Genomic DNA, 13,642 nt, shown 5'->3' on the forward strand with positions numbered 1-13,642 from the left:
AATTGGAAAATAATTCACTTTCAGAATCTCAAGTGAAGGATTTATTTTTTTTTGCTTCATTTCACAGCGTTTGCTTCATGGGAAGTGTCTCATCATTGGAAACAATAAATTTATGTTTGTTAATATGCTTCAAAAATTCTCATTGTTCACATTCTTTTTGTTTTGAAATTTCTTTTCTGTAGACTCCTATGAACCAAGCTTCAACTCGTTCCCACTGCATTTTCACTATTCATTTATCAAGCAAAGAACCAGGATCTGCAACTGTCCGACATGCCAAACTTCATTTGGTTGACCTGGCTGGTTCAGAGAGAGTTGCAAAGACTGGAGTAGGGGGCCAGCTTCTAACAGAGGCCAAGTATATCAACTTGTCACTGCATTACTTAGAACAGGTAAGATGGGTAAAATGAGATGTCAGCTGTACCTACCAGTTGTTGACCTTGTGTTTTGCATCTGGAAGTCTCCTGGCATTTTTGTTTTCATTTGATTTTCTTCTCTTATTGTGGTAAAACATACATAACCTAAACTTGACTGTTTTAACAATTTTTAAGTGTACAACGTAGTGCCATGAGGTACGTTGACAATGTTGTGCAACTATCACCACCATCCATTCCAGAACTTTTTCATAATCCCAAACAGAAACTCTACCCATTGAACAATAACTCCCCATTTCCTTATACTCCTAGCCCCTGGTAACTTTTATTCTACTTTCCGTTGCTATGAATTTGCCTATTCTAGGTAGTCATATAAGTGGAATCATACAATGTTTGTCCTTTTGTATTTGGTTTATTTCACTTAACATAGTTTTAAAGGTTCATTCATGTATCACGTATCCAAATTTCATTCTTTTTTAGGGCTGAATAATATTCCACTGTGTATATATGTTATACACAGTGGAATATTATTCAGTGGACTATTATATATATATAATACAAATACATATACATATAATACAAATACAAAACATACAGTATGTTTTATTTAGCCATTCATCCAAAATAGACACAGGTTCTTTCCACCTTTTGATTATTGTGAATAATGCTACTATGGAAATGTATGTAGCCACTAGCATTTTGTATATACCATTTCATTTAAACCTCACAACAGTCTTACACTATGGGTATGAGTTGTTATCCCATCATACGGATTTTATTTTTTAAATGTTTTTTATTTGTCGATTACAGTTGACATACAATATAACATTAGTTTCATGTGTACAATATAATGATTCGACACTAATCTCAAGTCTTCCCAAGGCCTTCCCAACGCTACACAGCTAGTGGCGAGATGAGGATTTGAACCTAGAATTGCTTGGCTCCAAAGCCTATGCTTTATTTCACTATGACTTATTGGTTTTTATTGTAAAATTAGTAGTGAGTGTGTAAGTTATAAATGACCTCCTGTGGCCTGTTTTTTCAGGCTAGTAGATTATCTCTGGGAACATAATTTAGAGATGGCCACTATCTTTTCAGTTTCTGGTGACTTCATCTAGATGGTAATTTTCACCCTGCAGTGATTTTCTTTGCCTTAGCTTCCCCTCCCTACTGCTACCCCAAGCTTACTACAATCCACCCAGTATGTGCACTATTTTTAACTTTTGAATTTGATTTCAAGGGCAGAGAAAGCTCATGTGAATTTTGCTAAGTAAATCTTCCAGAAAAACATCCTCATCTCTAAAATGAGTGACTTGAATGAGATGATTTCTCAAATTCCTTTCAGCTCTGTGAGTGTCAGTGCTGTGACTTGAATGTTAAAGATGGAAACTTCTTACACATCCTTTAAAAGAAAAAAAGAGAAACATGATCAAAATCTGGAGTGGAGGAATACAGAGTATATTGGCAAGGCAGAAGGACTTCCTTGTTAATGAATGGAGGCTAAAAGAGTTGAGGGAAAAAAACATCTTTTTTTAGCCGCCTAAAGAACCTTTTTGAGACGGATGTTGTCTTGGTGTGAAATGCTTTGTAACGGTCAAGTTGGCTGAAAAAGCAGTTGAGAGAAAACCTAAGGGAGCTCTCTGAACAAGGCACACACAGTTAGCCTCTAACCAGATGAATCCCAGTTATGCAGTACTCAGAGATTAAGGCCTGCGTGGCATTCAAATCATTTTAGTGTTTCTGACAAGAGTCTGCATTCCTGAGCTCTCGCATGCTCAAATATTACACACTGCTTATACTTAACAGAGCTTCTTACTTAATAGGACACTTATAAAACATTGACATGAAAACATAATGGACTGTATTCAAAATGCTTTATTTCAAAGAAATATACCTACTTGTTTCAGATGGTAGCACTGTTTTAATTCCCATTATGACCATCTGTTCATACAAAATTATACTCATTGCTTGAATCAGAATTTCAACCAGTTGTAATTACTCAAGAGAAATGTTCTGATCCTAAGTCTTTCTTTCTCGTTATTCTACGCAACCTTTACAAGCTGCTACTTGTCATTCAAACTCTTTCTCTCCCCCCATGTCGTCTCAAAATTCTTGTGACATCAGCCTTATGTGAGTAGTCTTGGTGGCTATGTGGCATTTGATTTTCTATATAACTAATTTATTTATGTAACAGGTATTTATGAGGAATGATAATGTGCTAAGGCGTGTACTTGGCAGTGGAGCATAGTAGGGAACAAAATAGAAACAGTCCTTGCCACAAAGACCTCATGGCCCAGTGTACAGAGATATCTATTCTATAAGTAATAATGAAGTACGTGGCTGTAATCCAGGTGAGAGCTGTGCAGAGAAAGTCCAAAGGGTGAGGAGAGCTTCTCATGGTAGACTGCAACTGAGGAGGAGAGAGTTCATGAAGGTTCTCTCCGGGCTGATATTAAGCAGGGACCTGAAGAATGAGTAGGAGTGAGCCAGGCAAAGATGGGGTTAGAGCATGTCAGGCAGTGGGAACTCGGGGCCTGCCAGCCCTTAGCTCTAGTCCAGGGGATGGATGCAGGAATGCAGTGACCTTCACATGCCGTTGATCTTTGGCTGTCTGAGTATAATTGATCTGTTTCATATTCACCCACTGCATCACGCCAGTTATTAACTATTTACACTGATATACAAGTGTCTTCATGGCGAGCATAGCATAAAACAAAGGAGAGAGGAGGAGAGAGATGATGATTAGCATGAGAGGAACAAAGAACATAAACATGGAAAACTATAGTATGTGGACATGGGCGTGTGGGGTTAAGTCAAGAAGTAGCTGCTAGAGGGAAAGTAGGTGGGTAGTAGAGAAATTTTGGAACTTCATGCAGAAAAAGATAAGAGAAAACCAAAGAGTACATAGGAATGAGAACAATAAAAAAGCAGGCAGATGTTCTTAATGAAATAACAGAATTCAAAGACTTTCATAATCAAATTTTCATTATGTAGTGCTTTATTATGTGTCTGAGACTGGAAGTATAACACAAATTAGTGTAATTAGCTTCATTTATTCATTTATTCGTTCAACAAATTGTGATTGAGTGTCCACTGGGTGCTACGAGTTACGTTAGGCAATGGGAATAAATGTATGCTTCAGAAATAGTCAGTGCTGTCATATTACCCAGTGCAAGAGCCAATCATATGAACAAATTGTCACAACACTAAGATAAATGCTGCGGTAGACATTCATGTGAGTATCGGTAATTAATTACATTCTTTCTGTCTCCGTTTCACTATATGAGATGGAGATGGACTAGGCAATGGACGGTTTGCTAACCTTTCTTACATTAATCAGCTTACATTGGTTATAGAAATCCCATGGAGAATTGTAGCTGCCCTTCTGGCCATAATTCCGAGACCTTCCACCTGCTCACAGGGCCCAGACGTTCTGATTTGAATGCACCTTACTGTGCTCTTAAGTAAATAACTTTCCGTTTGCCAGGGTATTGTTGGTTTTGGAGTTCTCCTTGTGTATGCAGTACTTTTTCCAAAAGGTCTCCTCAAAAACATTTTAAACCACAATAACAGGGTATATCTCAGCCATAGAAATCGAGTCCATGGAGGAAAAAGAAGGGGCTGTGTATACTTGTTCTAACCGTCAGCCTCCCGATTGCTCCTGGTGTGATGGCGCGGTCTCCATGCGCCCAACCATGGAGTGAGAAACCGCTGGGAACCGGGAGTGTTTGCTCTCCACCACTACAGAAATCAGAATCCACGTCCCTTCAGCCAGTTATGAGTGGGCCTTGCAGAGTTTCAGGTTCCACTTGGCTTCCACCGAACGTGTTGTGCTCAGAAGGAAAAAGTAATGGTTCCAGGGCCAGTAGTTGTAACCACTCCAAATCTTTTCCGTTTTCAGAGGGTAATTTTCCGTGCACTTCTGAGCTCTTAAAAGAAAAATGTCTTTCATTCATTCAGTAGTACACCAAATTATTGATTTTAGACATGGCTTCTTGGTCTTGGAGATAGCATTAAGTATGATGTAAGGTTTCACTCTTTGTCACTTAAAGAATGCCTTCCGGAACATGTTATTGTATTTATTCATGAAATCCAAAATGGAAGGAAATACATTTTTTTAAAGTCCTGGTTGTGTGACCACCTCCTTCCTTACCTTGTGCCATTCAGATCGTTTGGCTCCTACCCAATTGAGGGAGCCCCCAGCAGCCACAGAAAGAATAATCTACCTCTGCCTCTTCCCAGATACGGGCCGTTTCTGGGTCGCTCTGAAAATCTGTATGTGCTCCACGGGGTCTGAGCTTATCATGGTGTTCCTAAGCTCTTTAGCACTGAGAAGATACCTACCTGCTCAGGGTCCCCTTCCAAAGAAATGGCCTAGGACTGGTCTCTATGGCTAAAACAAGTCTCCAAAGGGACCATAAAGAACATAACCTGAAGACCCCTCCACACCACTCTGTGCTAACAACCGTCCCAGAAACGATTTCTGTTGATCTTTAAAACAGCTCTGTGAGATAGGCAGGCATTCTCATCCCATTTTTACAAGTGAGGAAACTGAAGCTAATAAATTCAAGAGATTTACCTAAGATCACACAAGTGGCAAAGCTGGATTCTGACTCTCCGTCCTGGGTTCTTTCTTTTCTTATGAACTGGCTTCTTTTGCCCCATTTGTAAAGACTGTATTTTCTAACCTGTAATCCCATTTTGAATTTTAATTCTTTCCTTTAGCAATGTTAGAACCCTTTCTAGAAACTAGGACATGGGGACGGCCTCCACAGCACTCATTCTAGGGAGTAGCAGCCAGGAGCCCATCCCAGCTCCAGGAGTAGACCCTGACTGGTCTAAGCCAGTTGGAACCTGTCTTTCTCCTGGCAACAGTGATTGGTTCACAGATGGGCTTGTGACCCAAGTTGGTCCCTAGAGAAGTTCAGGACTTGAATGATTGGAGAACAAAGGCCTTGTACCGCCTCAGTTATGAATAAGGAAGTTTGTAACATCAGGGTATTTGGCAGCCATCCTACGGCCATGAGGAGAGGCAGACTTCTACCATCTAGAAGATAGAGCAGAGATATGAGCATAAACTAAGTCTTTGCTGGTGGCACGGGCCTTTTGTGTCATTCTAACCTAAGCCTTTCCTGTTATAGAGACATGAGCCAATAAAGTTCCCATGTGATTAAAGCCAGATTGGGTTATATTTTGGTACTGCAATGAAAGGCAAGTTGACCAAAACACCATTTAATTTACTATCAACAGGAAGTTGCATAAGCATGTTCCCCTTTATGTTATCTAAGTTGTAAATAAAACTGTTGAATAGAAGAGATATCAATATTGTTCCCCAGAACGGGGAAAACAATTAGTGACATTTGTTTTATGAAAGAACATCAACGTATTTAGGACACTATTAGATGTTTAATTGATGATTCATAAGCAATAATGCCACCCTATCTGCACATCTGTCAGACCAGCTCCTGCTTGGTCTGGTATTTGGCATTTGGGCCTACCTTTCCTCTTTCAGATATTTCGTTGTCTTCTTGGCCCTGAGGGTCTGGATCTCTGCCCAGCACCGCTTGCTACCACCTTGTCACGTGGACTTGGGTCTGCCATATTCCCCAGTTCCTTTCCAATTGCACTGAAATTTAGCTCTCTCAAATCTCATTCCATACTAATCATCCTCACGCTGCTTTCCCAGGTCAAACTAATTAATCCACTCATGTATCTGTTCAGATTCATTTAACAAAAATGTGTTGAGCACATGTGTATTAGTCAAATTTTCTAGTTGCAAACTGGAAAAATCTACTCTAGCTAATTTAAGCAGCATAGAGTTTATTAAACATAAAGGCTCTCAGGAAAAGTTACAAAATTGGGCTTGGATACTACCCAGCTGGGAGCAGAGCAACCAGGAGACACATCTAACCACACCACGGAACTGCTCTGCAAAACACAGCTATTATCCTCACGTGGTACTTAGGACATTAAGTCCTAGATTCCAGAAACTTCCTTGCAGCTGCCTCAAAAGTACCAGATGCCTTTGTTACCATACTCTCCTGTAAATCTGATCTTCCCCATGACCATCACCTCTCCTTACTCACCTCCAAACCCCATACAGGGGTGTCTGCTTGCTGGAACTAGGTCTTATGCAATACGGGAGTTATAAGAGAGATTAGGAAATGTAGTTCTATAGAAAGTTAAACTAGAATGGGGGTCGTCATGAGAGCTCAGTGAGACAACTAAGTTTCTGCCACATGTACTGGGTGTTGGGCGCTGTTCCAGGCTGTGCGGATAGAGATATGAACAAGAGAAAGGAAATCCTGGTCTTGTGGATAGAAAGTCTACTGTGGAAGCAGATAACTAACATGTAAATAAATAACATTTCAGATAGTGATGGGTACGGTGAGAAAAATTAAAATGGAGTAACAGCCTGAAGATAGGTGTGTTACTTTTGATGGGGGTTCCAGGAAAGCCCTGGTGAAGAAGTAAAATTTGAGCAAAGATTTAAATGATCAGAAGCAGGAAGGTGTATCCAAATTTGGGGCAAGAGCATTCCAGGCCAAAGGAACAGTGTGTTCAAAGGATGTGATGTGGGGTAAGCTTGGCGTGGTGGAGCAATGGCAAGGCTGGGGAGCCATGAACACACGACACAAGACGAGGTCAGACAGGAAGACAGGGACCAGATCACATGAGAGTTGGCCCACTACGCCATGTGTATTGGGAAAGTTATGAGCAAGGCAGTGACTTGTTATAACTTACATCTTGTTAAGATTCCTCTGGCTGCTGTGTGGAGAGTAGACCACGCGATGGCAAAAGTAGTAGCAAGGAGACTGATTCAAAGACTTTGTGTAATTGTCCAAGGAAGAGATGGTGGAGGCTTGAACTGGAGTGGTGGCAGAGAGGTGTGAAAAAGGGGTCCAATTCTGGGTATGTGTTGTAGTTAAACCTAATAGAAATTGCTCTGGATTGGATGTTGGAAGAGAGGGAACATCAAGAATGAGGCCTAGGATTTTGGACTGCTGGTAAATGGTGGTGCCATTGATAATAATGGGTCAAGTCTGGGAAAGAATCAGGTGAGGGCGCGGAGGGGAGAGAAAGTCAAGAATAGACATCCAAGTGGAGGTGTAGATTTGTCAGGGTTAGTAGCTCAGGTAAGAGATTGAGGCTGATGATATAAACTGGGGAGACATCAGGATATAGATGTATCTACATCCAGGGGAGTGCATGGGTCAAGGACTGAGGTCTGGAGCGCTCTAATATTTATTATTTGGGAAGAAGAGAAGGAAGCTTTCACTAAGCAGTTTTTGGAGAAAGATGAAAGCCAGGAACGTGTGGTGTGCTGGTTACCAAGTGAATAATGTTTCCTATAGGGGGCAGTGGGTACCTGTGTGGAATGCTTCCTTTACTGGGAAGTCTAGTAAGATGGCAATCGATACTTCTGGTTTGATGGGCGTTACTGAGGACCTTGCAAAGAGCCATCTTAGTTTAGTACTACAGTGGGCTTGTAGGGTGGAAATGATCCAGGTGAGAGAGAGAAATTGACTAGAAGTGAGAAGTGTTAATTGTAGGAGCAAAAAGTGACAGGAGGAGAGGATGAGGGCTGGCCTTTGACAGGAGCAGAACAGTAAGAGAAGGAAGGGTAGAATGTTTGTGGATTTAGTGATGGGACATGAGATAGTTATGGTCAGGCTGCTTGTATCTAGTAGAAGGGTATATGGCATTAGCTCAGAGTGAAGGTGGAGAGAGGAGCCTGTATAGAGATTTGAGGGGTGGGGGGAAAGAAAGGATAAGGTTTGAAGGCCTCATTTCTGAGAGTGATTTTGGGAGAAATACCACAGGATATCTGGTTTGCAGTAAAACCTGTGGTCATGAATTTAAAGTGAGACCAGTGGTATAGTTGTATATTTTTGCACAAAATAGCCATCAAAAACAATGCACCCATCTTGTTTTATAAACTGAAGGAGTAGAAGAAGTTTAGTGATGGTAATTACATGCCTGGGAAGAGGGAAGACTAGAACAATGGCAAGTGTTGGCCATATTTTCAAGAGATAGGACCTTGTGATGCCCCAGAAGTCACATATGTGGATGACTTATTCCTGATGCTTTGCAATGGGCATCCTAACTGGATTCATCTTCCCAGGAAAACCCTGAACCCCTGGTGGCTTCCTTTGGGAACAACCCACATCTACCATCCATCTATCCATCCTACCTTCCTATTAAGTGCCTAAGACATTCATTCGGTGTAAGATGAGCGAGCCTTAGTTGAACCAACATAAACTTCCCCTGTCACTTACAATGATAGCAAACACTAGGTCGTACTTATTATGGGCTAGGTACTACTCAAAGTAATTTGCACATTTTAACTCTTTTAATTTTCCCAACTGCTTATGTGGTAGGTACTAATTTTTCCCTATTCTACAGATGAGGAGACTGAGACAGAGATGTTGAGTGACATGCTCTTAGTAAGGCTAGAATTTGGACCTGGACAATCTTGCCCCAGAATGTGGGGTCTCCACTACTAACCCCCACTCGCTCTTGTGGTTCTTATTTACTCTTTTGCCATTGTTTTACCTTAAAGATGAGGCATACAGACAATTTTTGGTAGGATTTTTTAAATCTGACATGATTTCCTCTTCAGTCTTTATATGAATTTCCACACTGGCCAAAAACAGAATACTATCCAGTTCTGTACAAATTATGTCGCCTATCCAGAAATTACAGAGTTCATCATGGTATGTTTTATGCTACATTTACTTCATTCTGTCTTCAGCATGTACTAAATATTGTTAAGATATTTATTTTGAGCCCAAGTTTTGAGTGTCACCCTGCGTTTAGTTTTTGTTTCTTGTGGATTTTTATGGCAGTTACAGCTCCATTGTGTGTCAGATGTTGCATTTTCTGCTCAGCTGATGCCGTTATTTTTCTGTTCTTCCAGGTTATCATTGCCCTTTCAGAAAAACACCGTTCACACATTCCATATAGGAACTCCATGATGACCAGCGTCCTAAGAGACAGTTTGGGAGGGAACTGCATGACCACCATGATTGCAACGCTCTCTTTAGAGAAAAGGAATATCGACGTATGTTGTTTCTTCTTTCTGGAGCTCTCAGTCTGAGTTTTTATTGCTAGTTGGTGGAATAGGGTCGAGTTTCCTGGGTGGGTTTTCATCTTTTCATCTGGGATCGGGTATGCCTTCATGGGTAAATACCCTGCAGAATTTACAGCTTTGGGTTATTTGCCAACATTATAATTACCCCGTCTGAGAACTGATTTCACATTGCACAGGATGGTTTGAAGAAGCCTCATACACATTTCAGCAGACCCGCTGATGGGTCAGTTACCTTGGCCAGAGACTTGAGAAAGGACACCCATCAGCTTCTCCCTCTCTGCTGTGCTCCTGATCACTGAGATACCTTGGAGACATCGCCAAGATGTGTCCCCAGACGTGTTGCTGGGTACAGTACCCATGATGCTTTTGGCAGGGGGCTAGCTGCCAAATGACTTTCCTGGGTTGTTTTAGAGCCAGATGATGTCTCATGCATATCAGTTTAATATTTGGGATCCAGACTTTCTCCAAAAGAGGAAAACAGGATGTGGCAGGGTGCCTCACAAAACAAGGCCAAAACCCCAAGTGCACTGTAAGATGCCTTGAAAAGTCTCTTTTTGGTCTATTACAAATACTATGTATTTCGTAATCTTTCATGGGTTATGGCACCTGCTCTGATTATGATTTGTCTATGTGGTTTTGCTTGAACAGATCAATAGTTGAGAAACACATACTGGTTGTCACTGGGGACCTCAGGGTCTCCCACACTTTCGGCATTGGCTGTTTTATTAAGCCCATGCAAAATTTTAGTGAAAAATAATGTTCTAGAGCAAAGCTCCCTAATTTGGAGGCAAGTTTCCTCATTGTGTTTAGTACGCATCACTCTTTAAATGGGCATCTTTTTCCTGAGAACAAAACTTTCTCTCTCTATGCCATAACATCTTAAGGAGTTATTTTGCTTTCTTAGGAGTCTATATCTACCTGCAGATTTGCACAACGAGTGGCACTCATAAAGAATGAAGCTGTTCTTAATGAAGAAATTGATCCCAGATTGGTAAGCCACTTTTAACTGACTATGTTTAAAAAAAATCAAAGTACTCAAATATAAGGAGAACTGACTCTGGGTGGTGAACACACGATGTGATATATATAGATGGAGTATTACAGAATTGTACACCTGAAATCTATGTAACTTTACTAATGTCGTTACCCCAATAAACTTTAATTAAAAAAAAAAAGGACCACACAATTTGAAATTGTAAATGCATTACAACTTCAACTAGGTTTTTAAAAAGGCATTAACTAAGCACCAGAAGGAGATATGCCAGAGCATGAATAAACATTAATAATAATCTTATTATTATTTTATAAGATTATCTTAAGATAATTTTATCTGACTCTTATTCAACAAAATGCAGATTTATGATCTAATGTAATTTAGAACCATATTATCATCCATAAATAAAGTAGATCTAAAACAAAACAAAACAAAAAAATCAAAGTACTGTATCAGAGATTAGCAACACTTGGGGGTGGGGGGGGTACTTATTCCCCGTAACCAAGCTATGCTCTTAGTACTAGAAACATACTAACTCACTTAATTCTTGCAACAACCTTATGAGTAGGTGCCATCTCTATCTCCATTTTACAGATGACAAAACTGAGGCACAGAAATGTTAAATTACTCAGAGTCGCGGAGCTAATAAGAAGCAGAGACAGTGTGACTCAGGGCCTGTGCTCTTACCTACAGTTCCCCATGATCCCACTGGGACAATGTGCAGTGAATCCTGAGGACATACAATGGAATCATATACAGTTAGGTTGATAAGCAGGCTACAGCCTTTTAAAAAACAGGTTTAACTTTCTAGAGACAATAATAATAGACCATTTTTTATAAAAGCTTATAAAGAAATAGAAATACTGATGGTTATTAAATACAACCACATTTTGCATAATCGTTGTTACTTATTCTAGTGATTTTTAAAAATTAATAATGGTTTGATCTGTGGAAAAATGACCAAGCTTCTAGTTTTATAACAATGAATTCTGCTTTTGCAAACCAAAAATATTTGCAAGTTACATGATTCAACTACTCATTATAAATGCAGATATTTTCTCTTTTCGCTGTTTTGTTAGTCTTTCACAGATGACATGCAGCATGAAATTAACTCATGCCAGCTCTGAAAATGTCGCAATAAAATATTTCAATTTTGTAAAACTCCAATTAAGGTTATATTAGTTTGCAAACCACTCGGCTTTCTTTTTTTTTTTAATTTTCTAGAAAATAATCTGGTGTAAGCTTAGTAGTATGCATTATTAAAAAAAAAAAAGATGTGAAATCTTACCAACAGTGTTTTATTTATAAATTTCTCAAATTCCAAAAGAAAAAATCTCAAATTCACTGTTACCCATATTAACTACTTCCTCTTGATTGTTTGCCCTTCCTCCCCTGAAATCATTCCAGAAAGGGTGAGAAGAAGGAGAAAAAAAAGAATAATGGGGCTATCTGTTTTATCCTGCTTGCCTCCGGGAGCTTGAGCTCCCCTGATGGAATTCTCTTCAGGAGAAACCAATGGGTGAGGCAGGATCTGTTTCCAGTAGGGGCCGGCCCGTCGTCAGAAGCAGCATTACACAGAGCCCCCTCTGGAGAAAGGAGAGAGAATCCAAAGGCATGAGTCAAGTGGAACTGAACTCCAAGGATGCATTCTTCTGCTGTCCCTACCCTGTTAGAAGCCCTCCCTGTAACCTTACTGCTCAGAATGAGAAAGACAATAAGGGGGTTATTAGCTTGGAGACAAAACTTAGTTTATAATAGAATGCAATAAACAGACATAAGCGTTTTGGTTTTTTTTCTTTAAGTTTGGCTAGAGAGACTTTTCTTTGACAGAACTTGAGGAATTTAAAGAAAGACAAACATCGTGTTTTCGATATAGGTCTGTGAAGAGTTGAAGAAATCAGAAATCAGGAGTCAAAAGCTAGTCGCTGGTAATTGAACAAATGTTGAGACCTTCCTGGTGCAGAACAATCTGGTAATTGACAAGAGTTGTTTACTGGTCTCGTATAAGTGCTTCTAAAAACTGACGTTACTGTTCATTATTTTATGTACAGAGCTTTTCTGAAGCACAAGTGACGATTGAAAACGTGTCCCCATAACCACCCAAAATGCAATTTGGATGGGATTTCCTGTATCTTACTCTCAAAATGTAGTGGCAAATGTGGACCAGCGCTGAAAGATCAGGATCAGCGAGGATTTGACTTGCTTTCTTTGTAATTGTTAGTGCCACAGAGAGAGAAGGTGAGAGGAGAACTATGAACAGATCAGAGTCTTTGGTGACTGGTTATGGGCCAAAGTCTTCTAAGGATGACTCGCATTCCAAAATGTCTGTAGTAATTTAATGGGAAGTGTGACGGTAATAATTTAAAAATCATGCAAAGTTGGCTTAGTTTTGAGATTTTTGTTCAATAAGACAGAACATAATTGGTTAGATTTGATTTTGAAAGCTTCTACTAAGCAGAAAATATGGCATCAATGTTAATTTAGTAGAGGGAGGATACAGATGAATGACTCACATAGTTCCTATCCAAGGATTTTCATTCTGCATAGCTTGATGATTCTAAGAATGTTTTTGAAAGGAAGCAAACAACCAAAACCTACTCAATTCTGTGTATTTAAATGAAATTGTAGGAGCACTGATATGTTCAAACTACTGAGTATCATGTTCTTTGGAGCTTCTGGCCCTGCTGATGGTGTACACATAACATGAAACCCACCTGTATAAAATGTAACAAGCATCTTTTGATGTATCTGAAGCTAGAGGAAGTAAGGGAATTCTCTAGAGCCCAGAAACAAAGCTGAGGCTGCGGTTGTCGTGAGTAGAAGTGTGAAAGGGGTTTTCATAAGCGCATAGAAGTCAAAGCCCTTGGAAGGTAGATGATGAACCTAAGACATCTCACCCCTCCCCGCCCTCTCAACATAAAACCAGTGAAAGGGTGAACCTGGGAGGAAAAAAGTCTGTTCACCGGCTTAGGGAGACACAGGAATTTTGTCTGCCTTAGGCTGGACTTTAGTAAAACAAAACATAGTTTCTCTGAAAATTTGAAATCCTAAGGCTCTGCCTCTCATGAATTTGAAGTTCACATTTACACAACAACCTTGGTCTGGTAACCCTCAAGTCAAGAAGTTAGAAAATGAACAATAAAGTAAATCCAAAAATAAAGATAGAAACTTAAAAGTATAAAA

General features: G+C 39.9%; 1 protein-coding gene across 1 annotated transcript in view; it reads left to right on the forward strand.

Annotated features, from left to right (window-relative positions):
• Positions 1-13,642, forward strand: part of KIF6 (kinesin family member 6) — a 417,374-nt gene that overhangs the window by 138,013 nt on the left and 265,719 nt on the right. Inside the window, exons 7-9 of the mRNA XM_081042893.1 lie at positions 183-389; positions 9,292-9,435; positions 10,370-10,456. Of these exons, the coding sequence (XP_080899019.1) occupies positions 183-389; positions 9,292-9,435; positions 10,370-10,456 (438 nt within the window). The remainder of the gene's footprint in view (positions 1-182; positions 390-9,291; positions 9,436-10,369; positions 10,457-13,642) is intronic.

The sequence above is a fragment of the Rhinolophus hipposideros genome (assembly GCF_964194185.1).
Source record: "Rhinolophus hipposideros genome assembly, chromosome: 3".
In the NCBI taxonomy this organism is placed as follows: Eukaryota; Metazoa; Chordata; class Mammalia; order Chiroptera; family Rhinolophidae; genus Rhinolophus; species Rhinolophus hipposideros.